Below are 14,401 nucleotides of genomic sequence, written 5' to 3' on the forward strand. Positions count from 1 at the left end.
GTTGAAGATCGAGAAGAAAGTCACTCAATTGGAGCAAAGAGCAGTTTAGAAGTCTTGGAACACATGGGATCAGGGATGAAACACACGAGGACATCTTTACCACCAACCGACACAAATGAAGAGAGGAGAGAAGAGAAAGTGCTGAAAAGAAAGAGTACAGAACCTAGTAAAGGCTATTTGTAAGGCAAAGTAATGTCAAGATGAATCTTATATTGAAATGATATTGCCAGAGAATAAAAACACTAAAAAGGTCATAACTTTGAGGCAGAGGGCAACATCACAACTTGTGAAGGTCCAAAGAAAAGCTCTTCGGTGGTTTTAGGGGCTCAACCCCTCTGGAAGCACTGAAAGGCTTAATGTTGTATTCGACTATACTGTAACCAAGTGCTATTTCGAAAAATATGAAACAGTGTAGGTTTTGAAAGCACTATGGGATCAGTGAAATACCAGGGGCCTATCGGGCTCTAAAAATCAGTACAAACACATCACACCTGTTCCATTAAGGGTTGTACTTTATTGTTCCATTTCACATTGCATTTATAGTATGTGGCATGCTTTATAGCTGTTGGTTTGCGTTCTCCGCCTTTACCTGCCGACGTGCTGAGTATTCTTTGGCCTCGCGCGTCTGATGAGAGACCTCAGCCCGGAGCGCGTGGACGGTGGATGCTGAAAGCTGATGTTGGATATAATGGAGCGCGCGCCCGCGCTCGCGCCAGTAAAACTGCAAGCGAACATGATCTTTATTGACACATACAAACAGATTCACGCCGGGTTCCTGCTGACGGGGCACAGCTCGCGATTCGTTTCTGATGGAGACCCAGATAGGCGGTGTCAGGTACCTTGAGGAACATTAGGTGACGGTGGCAAAGAGGAAGATTTGGAGAAGCGGCATGACCTTCAGAGTCGAGAGGTCAGCTAGGACAGCCTGGAATAAAAGACAAACATGCGTGTTTAAAATATATCCGACGGGGAACAGTCTCGGTGTTAATTCGAGAAGTTACAAGAGCTGACAAGGGCTCTTTAATGTGAGCCATGCGCCCGGCTGAGCCCACCGGGCCTGCGAGTGTCATGGCGCTGTTTTGTAACCAAGTTTAGGACTTATTACATGCGGTTTCAGAATGTTCATTTCAATTCGAAGACATTCGGTGTGTATTGAGAAAGGGCTGTACCTTTTTTCAGCCTGAAGACATGCAAGTATCATGGGTGCTCAAGAGGGCTAAGATTTCAGCTTGTTTCTAAAAATAAGTGTGCATAATGAGTCGTTGGCCTGTGTTTCTCAGAGTTCAAGCGCGAGACATGCCTCCCATTCAGCCCTCTCACTGCAAGTAACTCACTGGAGCAATCTGCAAACATTATCTCTGCTCTCTCCCGTCACCGTAAATCAGTTTCTTACATTTATTAGAAGACGTTTTTTTCTTTTACTGTTAAACGTAGGTATGGAGTTAATGAATTGTTTTTCCAGAATTCAATATTTGTTTATAAATCTGCGTTTGAGGGATGGTACAAATATATATTATGCTAAAAGTATAAAAAGGCAGAAATGTCTGGACAAACTCTTCCTAGTGCAATCTCACTCCTTTCCCAGTCCTGGAGGACAGGATCTTTCCCCAGCTAGGGGAGTCAAATGCAGCACCTTCCTAAATAGATGGAACACGCAAGACAAGGAGCTTGACTCCAGCACAGAGTGAGGCTACAGACTGCCGTCAGTGTCGCCATACTCCAGGCACACTCTCTTCTAAACTATTCATTAAGGCACTCACTCGTCTGAAGCACGGAAAGCATCTTGCTAGATCAACTGTGCAAATCCACCTTCGACTCCCTCGACCAGCAACTAATTCTCCCCAATGACTTCACGAATGACTTCACGAACGCCCAACTACAGGGCGTGCCAAAAAAGATTTAAAAAAAGGTAAAAATATAACTGGCGCTGAATGATGTGACTATTAACTGGCTTCATACCATTCAGGCCAATATTAGACAATCTGAGCATTTTAACCAATAGCGCTTTGGATGCTGGGAGTGGTAGTTTTGCCTTTGCCATAATAATCGCGGCCTACAAATACTAGCATGCTAAGTGCTTTAGGCCAGGATACTAAGTGGCTGGAGGCCAGCTGGCACCTAAGCGCTGGAAGAAGCATACTTCCTTACAAGTGAGAGAAGGGCAAGGCCTCTTTAAGATGTACTGGTATTTGGAGACCATTTATAATGAAATCTCAAAAGCCAAGAGGGTCGACAAGGTGCAGTATGCGAACCACAGATATGTGTATTTTAAAACCAACTATACTTTCTTTAATGTCAGTCATGAGAGGTTGGTGTTACAATTGCTCCTTTTGTGCAAACACATTGCTTTGTGGGTAAAGAGACAATGTCTGGGCATCACAGTCAATCTGTTTAAACAATAAACTTGTGAATAGAGCTCCGTAACATTACATAGCAACAAACTCTCGTGACATTAGTTATCGAGTGCAGAGATCACGCGCCTGTTTTTGTCAGTTACACTGCGTAGAATGGAATACTTCTCTGGATGTTTTTAATATGCCAGCCTCGCGTGCGTCTTGTTCAACAGTGTCCGAGTCAAGACGCCTTGTGCATTGCTTAACATGTGCATCGGAAGCTTATGTTACTGTGGCTGGCAAAGCATCAGGAACTATTTCAATCTCATCCACTGTAACTTATCCTCCTCACCTCGGCCGCAGCCAGTGACGTCACCTCCATCAGGTTCACAGCTCGGAAAGCGAACACTGCAACCGCCAGCACTGAAAAGGAATGCAAACGGTTTAAACTGCTGACCTCCCAGTCAATGAGACATTATCTGCAGGTTCCCAAACTGATTTAAGGGATATGGCAGCGCTGTGCGACCGCTGGGCAGACTGACAATCCGCAGCGCGCACACCACTTCCTGTAAAATGACACCCCGCGAGCAATTCTTCCATCCAGGCAACGACAGACCTACCGTCCAGTCACACAGTGACCAACTGGGCAACTTGCATACAACGACAAGCTCCTGGAATCACACAGACACGTGCAGCAGAGTGTATATAAGAGGCGCACACTGCATTGCGCGTGAGCCACCCCACCCGCACGTTCACTGACGCAAAAGTTAGGAATTGATAAACAAACAATGCATTTTCAAACTTCATAGATTTTGATACACGGTTGAACATAAACCTTTTTCGTTATTTTTAATTCATGTTCTTTCTTCATCGTGATCATCTCAAAAGCTAACACACACCACCGACTCCTGTAAATCAAAAATAAACACCTTTGCCTTATGGGGACACCTAGAGGCCAGCAAGCAGCATGGCCCCTTACACTCTGGAAATCCTACAGAATGGCAAACAGTATTCCTATTCAATGTTAACCCTATTATTTTTTAACTCTGTGTGCCGAAGTGTGAGTTCTCTGTGCACCGCAGCCAAGGCAGTGTGCACCAAGAAACTGACCATGCATGGAATAGTTACTTGAGGTTCCAGTTTAGGCAAACGGTAATGTGCTCACATGTTTATTTATTAGCATTAATTAAGCCAAACAGGTTTATAAACCTGCATTGTGTTAAACCTTCTGTGATGCAGCTTTTCCCTGGCATTCGTACGCCACAAATGGTAGAGCTTGGTGAGCTGGGAAATTCAAACAACGGACTGAGCCAGATACGATCCTTTATGAGATCCCACATGAAATGATACAGCAAGTGGCTTGTAAAAAAGACGATAAAGACTTTTTCTAATTAAAAATAGGTTATTTCTCTAAAAGGTGCATTTCAATTATAGTACGATAGATGATAGCACTGCAAAGTGAGAATGACAGACTTTGACAACCCCATAAGGAATGGGCAACAGGCTGTGCCAACCCTAAAACCTGATACTCAACTTTGACATTACACTGAAGGCGAAGCATCAGGTTGTAAATCCAAGAGCCATGCAAGATTGAAACATCACTCTAGAAGTCAGAGAGACCCCTCGATGGGCAGGCAGTACCTTTGCCCATAGCGTGTCAAATTTGTACATGTACTCCTATGAGGTAGAGAAGATCTTGTTATCAGACAATCCATAATGCTCCCATGATGACACTCTGGTCACCTGGCACACTGATGCCATCTCTATCATGGACTTTCACTACTGGATAAATTCACGGAACCCTTTTCTCAATTTCAAGAGTGAATTTAGCAAAGAACGCCACTGATTCTTGGACCTACCGAATTTTCCATCGTTAGCATACTTTGGTGTGGATTTGGGTTGTGTTGGTGATGAGTGGATTAGTTAGTGGTATTGGGTAGATTGGTGTTTTGTGTGTGAGAGAAAGTGCAAATGTGCGGCTGATTGGCTGCACTGGACCCACCTGAGCCCTGCTAACCTCTGCTAGTGTGAGTCCATCATCCTCTAGAGGTGCTTTCCCAGGTCCTGACCCTTGGCTGGCATCAAATTAAACACCTCTTCAAAAAAAGGAGTAATCCTTAAGTTTTGATCTCTTCCCAACTGCGAACTGAGTAATACTTAAGGTTTCAGCTCTTCGCAACTGCCAGCTGGCTTGTTCGTGGCAAGATCTTGCCACCCACACTGCACCCATCTGTTCGTGCTACAGCGACTGCCAGCAATGCAAAATCTACACTTCGCACTTCAGCAACGACAGCCTGCATGCTCACCAATGCGAAGCTCCAGCAATGACCATCTGCCAGCCCCACCAGATTTTTTTGCCACCGCAATGACCATCCAAGATGTCAGGCCTGCACTTCCCACTGCAGCAATGACCATTCACAAAGCTCTCCCTGCTCTTAACGGCCTCTTCCACTGCGAATGGAACTCTTGCACCAGACTTTGAGAAGGTAACTTTTCAGTGAGACTAACCTGGTCCCTGTAGCTGGCCTGCACTCTACTGCAGTGAGCCTGAACTTGTGACTTTCCCCAGCCTATCACGACTGGATGCCCACGAGTGGCGTTCTGTGCTTTCAGGCTCAATAGCTACTTACAACTTTGAAACTAAATTTCTCTGTTTCTGACTGGATTTTGTCATTCTGAAATAGTTTTTTAAAATTAAAATGTGAACTATTTTTCTAAATTAGTTTGGGATTTTTCTTGTGCAGTTTTTTTACTTTAGTATTCATTGAATGCTGCAATATGGGTTTAGGGAGGGAAGGTCAACCACGGGCCAATACCTGAACCTCTACCTGTTGGTCGCTAAGTATGCCATAGCCAGCAAGGAGGCAGTCTACCTGGGGTTCATGGACCTCTCCGCGGCATTTGATCACGCGAATAGGGAGAAGTTATGGGCCCTGATGCTAGGCCTAGGGGTGGACCAGGATTTAGTTAATATCCTTAAGGCCCTGTACTGGAACACAACTGTGTCTGTCCGTTTTAACCAAGACGGAAGTAAGACTTCATCATTCCCTAGTGGAGTGCGGCAGGGCTGCATTTTAGCTCCTTTTTTGTTTTCACTTTATATTAATAATTTAGACAGGGAATTAAGTAAACTTGGAGTGGACTCCCCTCAAGTAGGTACCCGCCCAGTCCCCGTCCTGCTTTACGCGGACGACGCAGTCTTGTTAGGTCGGACACCGCGGGGGTTACAGAAGCTTATTGACGGATTTGTGAGTTTTATGTCCACACTCGATCCGTCAGCAAACCTGGACAAATCATATGTCATGCTCGCGGGGGCCAGACCAGATAAGACATTTTCTTATTCGATAGGAACTTACAAAATTAGTCTGGTCCAGTCCTTTTCCTATCTAGGTGTACTATTTTACAGGGTCTTAAAGTTCAGATTTTTAGTGGACAAACACTCTGCAAAACTGGTGGCCTCATCCGGGGCTATAATGGGTTATGGGAGAAGGCTGGGAAGATGGTCTCCCGAGCAAGTGCTGAATCTGTACAGATTAATATGCTGCGCTAAGGCAGCTTATGGGGCAGAAGTCTGGGGTTTTGTGAACATATATCAGGTCCAGGTAGAGGAAAACAAATTCTTCAGAAGGATATTGAAAGTTCCACATAGTACATCTGCCTTTTTTTACATGAGGAACTGGGAGAACCTTATATTGAAGATCAGATTAAGATCAGGCCACTTTTGGCCTGGGTGAAAATCTGGTCCTACCCCGAGGCAGGCCTCAGTAGACAAATTATCACAGACTGTTTGAAACGAGACAAAGGGAGCTCTATTCCCTGGCTTCAATATGTAAAGTGTACTCTAGAGGCCATCGGTTGTAAGAACCTCTATACTGAGCCTGGAGCCCTTATTGCACAGAATAAAATGATTGTCAAAAAAATGTTTGGGGAATGGACAACTGCAAGTAGGGTGGCCACCGAAGAGTGTAAATCCACAGTTGCGGCTTATGGATTATTGAAAATAGAGAGTGGAAGGGAACCTTATCTTTCACTGATCCATAATGCACAGGACAGATTTTATATGACCCGTTTTAGATTTAACCTGTTGCACCACCTGTTGTCCGATCACCCTTGTTTTACCTTAACGGTTGAGCAGAAGGGTACCTGCTGCTGCAACAATAGGTCTCCGCAGGATAACCTTCATTTTGTTTTGTTATGCTCATTTTACTCACTACCTAGGGGAAAGTTCCTGGTGGGATTAGTGAAACAAGTAAAGTTTAAACACGCCAAGGTAGCACTAATGTTTTTACAGAAGGCTAATGTTGCATATACCCTGTCCTGTATTTTGAGCTTTATTAAGATGGCAGTGAGGCTAAGGAATTCAAGAGAGATGAGCTGAATATAATACCTGTATTTAGAGACTCTGGACAAAATGAAATGGAATGTTAGGAATGAAATGAATTGTTTTTTTAAATGTATTTTTAACTGATTTTATGTGCTTTTATGGTATCTTTTCAAGTGCCGAATAAAGATATTTGATTTGATTTGATTTGAATGCTGCATAAAGACTTTATACTTTGCCTCTTAGTTAAGCCTGACTGCTTTGTGCATCAGTGACTTCTATAGTTTAACCTGACAAGGATTGTGGTTGTTACGTGAGTGGGGCTTCCACTGCCTCAACCAATAATCCAATTTCTTACAGGAGGCATTCACACACAGTAGCTACAACACTTCCACGTTTCCCAGGTCCATGCTTGAGTATCTAACTAAGTCCAATTTTTCATTTGGATTCTAGGACTTCTAGTCCTGATTTTCTAAATGGATAAACTAGACCACAAACTCCATAATGCAAAGAAAAAAACTCAGACTGGAAGAGCTACTCACACATGGAGCCAGGAAACTTGAGAGCTATGTATCTAGGTGTGTGGCAATGGATGAATAACTGAATTTGCATACTATTGATGATATTTTACTTTTCTCTTTGTGTCATTTAATAATTGTCTTCTTTGTGGATAGAGTTTGTTTAGGGTATCTTTAAATCTTTATAATAAATTATGATCTGCAGTCATACTATACACTGCGAATACCAACATTTATCACTTCTTTTAAATGTACATTGGGTTAGTCAAACCGAATGCAATGGCCAATAAAATTCACTTGAATGCTCAGGTGAATGTTCTGCAAAAAATGATGCAGTCAGTGCTAAATCGGTGGATGCTTCCATTTTTTAATGTGTTTTCTGCGCTTCTATATAGTGTAGTTGATGTGTAAGCATCTATGCATTTTATTATGCAGCTTACCTTTTATGTGGAGGATACAGTTATTTTCCATTTTCTCTTCTTCTCAGACTTGCTAACTAACTGACCTTAATTGTACTATTTGCAGACCTTTGGTGAACACTCGTAAGTGGTGAACTATTATATATTGTTGAGGGTCCTTAATACACAGCTGTGTCTTTTTAATAATTGAAGACCAGCACTTCATAATAAATGTTATTTTTTTTTGTGCTAATGCTTTCTACTCACATACGTTATGAAGGTAATACAAGGAAGGAGGTTCATATAAGGCAGCCCACTGAATAGCACGTTCAAAGTTCTACGTTTTCCATGAGCCTATCCCCCTTCCCCCTAGGCAGGGAGTAAAAACATGGAGAAAATACACCAACCCGCTATAAATATGGACAGTCCAACCAACATGTCTCCTTTTCTTGCTGCCTGAGTTAAATAAATGTTGTACTTATGTACCTAGCTGTGGAAATGCTTGTGCGCTAACATTTTTTTATTAAGATACTTAGGAACGTGATAAGGAGTTGTTGTCAGTAATGCACTTTTGTTTTAGTGCTTGTTTGAGATTTGTTTATCTTGAAGGGCACATGTTTGGAGGCAGTAAGTGATTCAGCTTGTTTAGCACTTGGCAGCCTAGCACATTCACTTAATTATACAATGTTTTTTTCTTGATTGCATTAGATTTGCTTTGATAGTTAATTTTCAAAAGAGGAAACATGCTTGTGATTCTATCGTATGGACTCATGGAACAGAAGGGCCATCTTTTCAGTTCTTCCAGATTTACTATTACAATCAGATGCAAGTCTCTGGAGTTGGTGCGCCAGGTGTTATGCCTTTTCAACTGGAGGAAGATGGTCCAGGAGGGAGTTCTCAATGCAAATAAATTGTTTGGAGTTTCTTGTAGGCTGTTTTGCAGTTCAAAATCTGATAAAAGCAAGGTAATGTGCTCAGCCCTGCTACGCATGGACAATCTGACAGCAGGCAGGTACATAAACAGACTGCGGTGGGGGGGGGGGGGGGGATGGGGGGGGGGCAAGTCTAGACCACTAGCACAACTGGCTAGGGTACTGTGGGAGTTGTGTCTCTGCCAAGGGACATCTCGAAAAGCAGAATACCTACCAGGGCCAGGCAATTGGGTACCAGATTAGGATTCAAGCAACCTCTACAATGCCAGTGACTGGCATCTGAATGCAGTGGTGGCTCCTCTGCAATAGCAGAGGAGCGTCGCCCCACTGCCTGGCTCATAGCCAGCAAATGTAAAATGAAGCAATGTTCTTGCATAATTTTTTCTGCATTTGCTGGCTCCTAGCAAGAGGTGTTTGGAGAGACAGGACCTAGGCATTGGAGGGGGGAGGAAGAGGGCTACGTGTACTCCACTCCCTAAGTGTGCATATGTGTTTTGGCCGGCAGTCTTAGGCTGACCAAAACACACATGCACACTTAGGTTTTCTCCAGCCCAGCTGCATTGAGCAGCCGGGCTGGAGAAACCCCAAACACTCCCTGGTATGAGCAGGGTGTCTTTCCTACATGCTCAGACCACTTCCCGTGCTGCAGCACGGGGAGTGGATGGGAGTCTGGGTCTCAGGGGCTGATGGGACCCAGGAAGAGGAGAGGTGGTGAGCGTGACATGACACTTGAGGCAATTGCCCCTCCCACGCGACCCCACACGCCCCACCATCCTTTGTTTATGGTGGCCGCCACTGTATGGGACGATCAATGGGGCAATAAGCATAGTTTGGGGTCAAATTGACATAGGCCTGTTTGCATCCAGTCCAGACCAACAGCTCAGCTTCACAGATATTTCCGTTTGAGTCCAGATCTGGAAGCTTTAGTAATGGATGCTTACTTCAGGATCAGTCCTGTGGAAATCATTATGCTTTTTCGCCTTTTATCGTTATACCCAAGTGTGTGGCACAGGTTTGCAGGCAGATAGCGAGGGTGGTCTTGATAGCACCACTCTGGAAGGCACAGCCTTGGTATCAATTCCTCTTGGAGCTCGCAGAGAATTATTCAGTTTTTCTGCAGATATTCCCACAATTATTGAGGAGCTCTGAAGGGCAATATCACATGCCTGTTCTAGAGGGCAACTGAATGCAGGTGGCATGGATTCTCTGAGGTTGCTTGTGGAAATGCCAGGACTTTCGAAGTCTACTTCAAGGTATATCGGCGCCTCATAGCCACAAGTTAGTATTAAAGCCGATAATGCAGCCTAGGAGGCTTGGTATCGCTGGTGCAAAGAATGGGCTATGGATCTCGTCCTACAGGACGATTAATGGTACAGGCTAGTGATATCAACAGGTCATTAAAAGGTTGATGGTTAACCCGTTGGTGAGCACCCTTTGGTTTGCAGGCTGATGAAGGGGTTTAGAAATGTAAATCCTCCTAAACCTGGGTACTCTGCACTATGGGAAGTGAAATAGACGTTGCAAATGTTCCAGTCATGGGAGGACAATGATATCCTTTCTTTAAAGTAATTATCTGGCAAATTGGTTAGGATACTATGCTAGTATCATTTAGGAGAGTTTCAGACTGTGGCTCTTTGTACAATGCACTTCTCACCAGTGGGGCTGCCTTCTTCCATTGCAAGGCATACCTAAAATGTTTCAACCGCTATACAGTTTCTTTCATTTTCTTCACAAAATAAGTTGTGCATGGTGAGGTACTTTACGCTATATGTGAAGGTGACTGAGACCCATAGAACCTCTGGCCCCAGTTATTGATTTAATTCACTATAGTATCTGAAACTGCCCTAAGTAGATGGGTTAAAGGGGTGATGGCCCTTGCAGGGGTGGATATAGAGGGTTTTGCGGACCACTCGACCCAGGGGCCGTTGCATCAAAAGTATTTCGGGAAGGAGCTAGATTAGAGGATATCAATAAATCAGCAGGTTATTATAGGGAAGTGCTTTTTAAACGTTTTAACTAGAGCAGACTCTTTTTAGAACAACAAACCTTTGCAACCCACCGGGCTTTAACACACATGGGTGAGGAGCGATTTTTTAATGTAACAGTAGACCTGCTTTCAAAATACTGTCAATCACCAAAATAACATTCATTCATTATCTCTCTCTCTCTCTCTCTCTCTCTCTCTCTCTCTCTGTAGCCTCCATGTGAACTTTTGATTAAAGCACCCATCATTTGATATGATTGAGTGGAGCATGAAATACTCTTTTGCGATCTTATGCAAGAGCTAGACAAGTGCAAAGTGTATGCAATGTTGTTTCTTTCCTATAGCTGCAGACTATGTTGGGGATTTGAATCACTAGGAATCTTCTTAATCTGTATAAAATACATTTTTATTTAAGACGCACTGGGAGGGGTTTGTGCAGATAAGATTGCCCTATGTATAAAGACATAGACCTAGATGTATCAAGCCGTTTGCGAATCGCAAACAGTGTTTTTGCATGTTTTGGCATGCATCAAACATTCGCAAATTAAGGAATCGCAAAAATTTGCGATTCCTTATTTTGCCATAGCATTTAAGGAATCGCAATTTTGCGATTCCTTAAATGCTATGTATGTAGCATTTCTCATTTGCGAATTTTGGTTAAGAAATCGCAAATTACCACCAACTTGTAGTTGATGGTAATCTGCAAATTCTTTTAAAAATGCACTATTTGGCATTTTTGAAGGTGGCATGTGACGCACACACATGCCCATAGGGCATGTATGTGCGCCATATGCACACACATGTACTTTTCAGGGGTGCAGCAGGGTGTCCTTGAGACACCCCTGCACCCTTGAAATTATTCTCAATTTGCGATTAGCAAATTGCGAATCGCAAATTGAGATTTATTTCACAATCATTCCTATGGGCCTCCTGGCCCATAGGAATGAATGGGAATTTATTCCTTAATTGCAAAATCGCAATTTGCGAATTCGCAATTAAGGAAGATTAAGAAATCGCTAAAAAAATAGCGAATTTTTACATACATGCCATTTTGCGATTTCTAAATAGCGATTCCTTAAAAATCGCTATTTAGAAATCGCAAAGGGGTATGTTGATACATCTACCCCATAGTCATTAATAATCATCTATGCCTGTGATCTTTTATATTAATTCATTTTATCCTGAACTAGGAATGCAATGTTTAAGGATTAATTTACAACTTTCTTGAAGGATCTTTCCCTTGCCACTTCTCCCAGGGTTTACGTATTTCAAATATTTCAAAGCTGTTGCCAATAATTTCTGTCCCCATCAAAATATTGAGTGTTTCAGGGGAGGCACTCTTAGCCTATAACAACATTTTAAACAGGCAGCTTGGTATGCCAAAGGTTATAGTGCTAGACCAAATTCGAGTCATGCTCGTGCTTGTGAAGCATTCTGGGGCAGATGGAAAACCTGTCTATAAACTTTGCAAGTAATATATTTCAGAAATGTGCTATGCATTGCCATTACAGCTTCAATTCCATTTGACAGTGCCAGGACAAGTTTGCATTTTATGACTTTCAAAATAGGTTCCAATGATTGCCCCCACAATATCTTCAATAATCATCTAAATGTGAACCTTTGGTTCTATCAGTGACAAATGCTCAGCAAAGCTGCCACAATTTTAAAATAGAATGGCAAGTTATTTGTATGCAGATTTTATGTCTATTTTTCTTTTATGTAAATAGTAACTGCCCAATTTCTTTAATTTCCTCCTGAAGATGACTACTTTTGATTTTTCCAGGTTAATTTCCATTTTTTTAGTGTGGGTTTAACTGGATAAAAACGCTATGGATCTTGGGAGACCTATGGGGCGTCTTGTTCAATCGCACAACATCCTCAGCATAAAGAAAATATGATATTTGATGGGATTCTATTTGGGAGTATGCACTTACGGATGGTCAATTATTACAACAAATTCCATGATGAGAAGATTAAAGAGGAAAGGAGCTGAGACACACCCTTGTTATACTCCTTTTGTGGTTTGTATCTTGGTGAGATGTTTTGGCTCCCCCCTAATTTAAAACAGTAACAGAATCCATTTGAAATAAGATTTCGAAACCTGTCTCATATAAATGATCATTGGCCAAGATCAGTAGTCAGCCGTCATAAACATTAGAAAAAAAATAATATTAGTAAGACACGGCAAACATAACGTTCAGTACCTGCAAGGATTTCCAAAGAGTTGTAGCCCAGGATCCTATCCCACAACAGCAGTAGCTGGTCAGTAGCTAAGTAGCCAGAAAAAGCTCTTACCATCCACTTGAACGATATTCGTAATCTAAAAACAAATCAGAAAGAGTTTGATCATTTTTAAGCAACTGCAATCTTCTTAACATTTATTAGATAAGCATCTTAAGACTAGGAGTTGACCACTTTACTGAGACTGCTGATGTCACTTGGTGTTCCCCATTGGTGTTTGCTGAGGCAGGATGTGGTCTATAGGAAGGTGCAGTGATATACCAGCACCTGCCATCACCGAATGGATCCCAAATCCCAATGGCACCACCAAAGTTATGAGGTGTACCAATGCCTTGGATTATTTAAGTATGTTTTTTTAACTCCCTTGCTACAATCTATGCTGGAATCCTGTTACTTTACATTGCCACACCACAAGTCAAGTGGAAGATCAAAATATGACAGCCAGAAGAAAATATTGATGAAAAGACTATGATTATGTTGATGTTGCTGAGAATCTTCCCTTTACCTTCGTGCTACTTCTGACTCTTTTTTTCAGTGAAAACCCCTTAAACTCTTCTTTGCCACACCACTTATTCTGCTGCAGGTCACCCCTAGAAATGCTTATGTTTATTTTGCTAATTTGGCCATGACTATGACTTTCTAGGATGTACAATTTAAGAGTTTTTAGGTTACAGCATTTATACATGTCTAAGGACTAGAATTTGGCCGCCAAAATAATTAAGGGCTAAAACCCATTCATGGGAATACCACAACCTGAATTTACTCATGCTAAGTAGCTATAAAATTCATGGTCACCCTCATTTCCAAGGTACTCTTAACATTAATATATTCCATTTTCACAATTTTAGCAGCTAGCCCTCAATTATTTGTATTGATTTATTGAAAGCTTCAAAAATTGCTAACTGGCATGTGGTGAATGTACCCCCTTTTCCTCGCGTTCTACCTTGGAATCAACTATATATTTTTTCAGTAGTTTGTAATTACGAGAAATTTGGTTGCTAGTTGAGGAGGGTGAAACCCTTCTCAAGCAACAGCCACAATCCTCTTCAGGGTGAACCACAAAAAGTCACAAAATTAAACTGTGCTTAACTCACTTGTAGATTGGCTCAAAAACATTCATGCTTAACTTAGAGGCAGTAATAAGGTGAAAACACAACACAATAAAAATTCCTCACCAATTTAGAAAAATAGGGCAGATTTTAATAAATTGACACCAAAACGACAAAAATCCAATCAGTTAAAACGAAGTTATGAATTCTTCAAGTTCAAAGTGAAAAATAGCATATAAAAGATGAAAGCGTCAACCGTGAACAGCTACTCGCGTGAGACCAAGGCAAAGTCTAAAGTTATGGCCAACCACACTGCAGCACGGTTCGGATACAAAAAGGAGATTGAACCAGTCTCTGCTTACCTTTGGACTTAAAAGAATTTTTGAAGAAAATGTATAAGAAGGTAAGTTTAGAAAGGGCAAGGCAGCCAGTGCTGTCTGAGGAGGAGGTGTCTTCGGGGAGCCACTGGACGCATTCGCAGTAAAGGTATTTAAATCCGGTCTTAGTATTTTTTATGGAAGTCCAAAATATCCTTTGGGACGAATCGTGAGGCTGTAACTAACAACGGCTCTATGAGGCTGTATACACCTTCTGTGAGGAGCCGCTGAACAGGATTTGCTATGTC

The 14,401-nt window shown here is 42.2% G+C and overlaps 1 protein-coding gene across 2 annotated transcripts in view; it reads right to left on the reverse strand.

Moving 5' to 3' along the window:
* Positions 1-494: 494 nt before the first annotated feature.
* The window catches only part of TBC1D19 (TBC1 domain family member 19), a 989,099-nt gene continuing 975,192 nt past the window's right edge, over positions 495-14,401 (reverse strand). For both annotated transcript variants that reach the window (XM_086964506.1, XM_086964505.1), the window contains 3 exons: positions 12,691-12,806; positions 2,686-2,756; positions 495-925 (listed from right to left, as the gene is read on the reverse strand). In XM_086964506.1, coding sequence (XP_086820632.1) covers positions 851-925; positions 2,686-2,756; positions 12,691-12,806 — 262 coding nt within the window. In that variant the 3' untranslated portion in view covers positions 495-850. The remainder of the gene's footprint in view (positions 926-2,685; positions 2,757-12,690; positions 12,807-14,401) is intronic.

Source organism: Lissotriton vulgaris, chromosome 3_2 (assembly GCF_964263255.1).
Source record: "Lissotriton vulgaris chromosome 3_2, aLisVul1.2, whole genome shotgun sequence".
In the NCBI taxonomy this organism is placed as follows: domain Eukaryota; kingdom Metazoa; phylum Chordata; class Amphibia; order Caudata; family Salamandridae; genus Lissotriton; species Lissotriton vulgaris.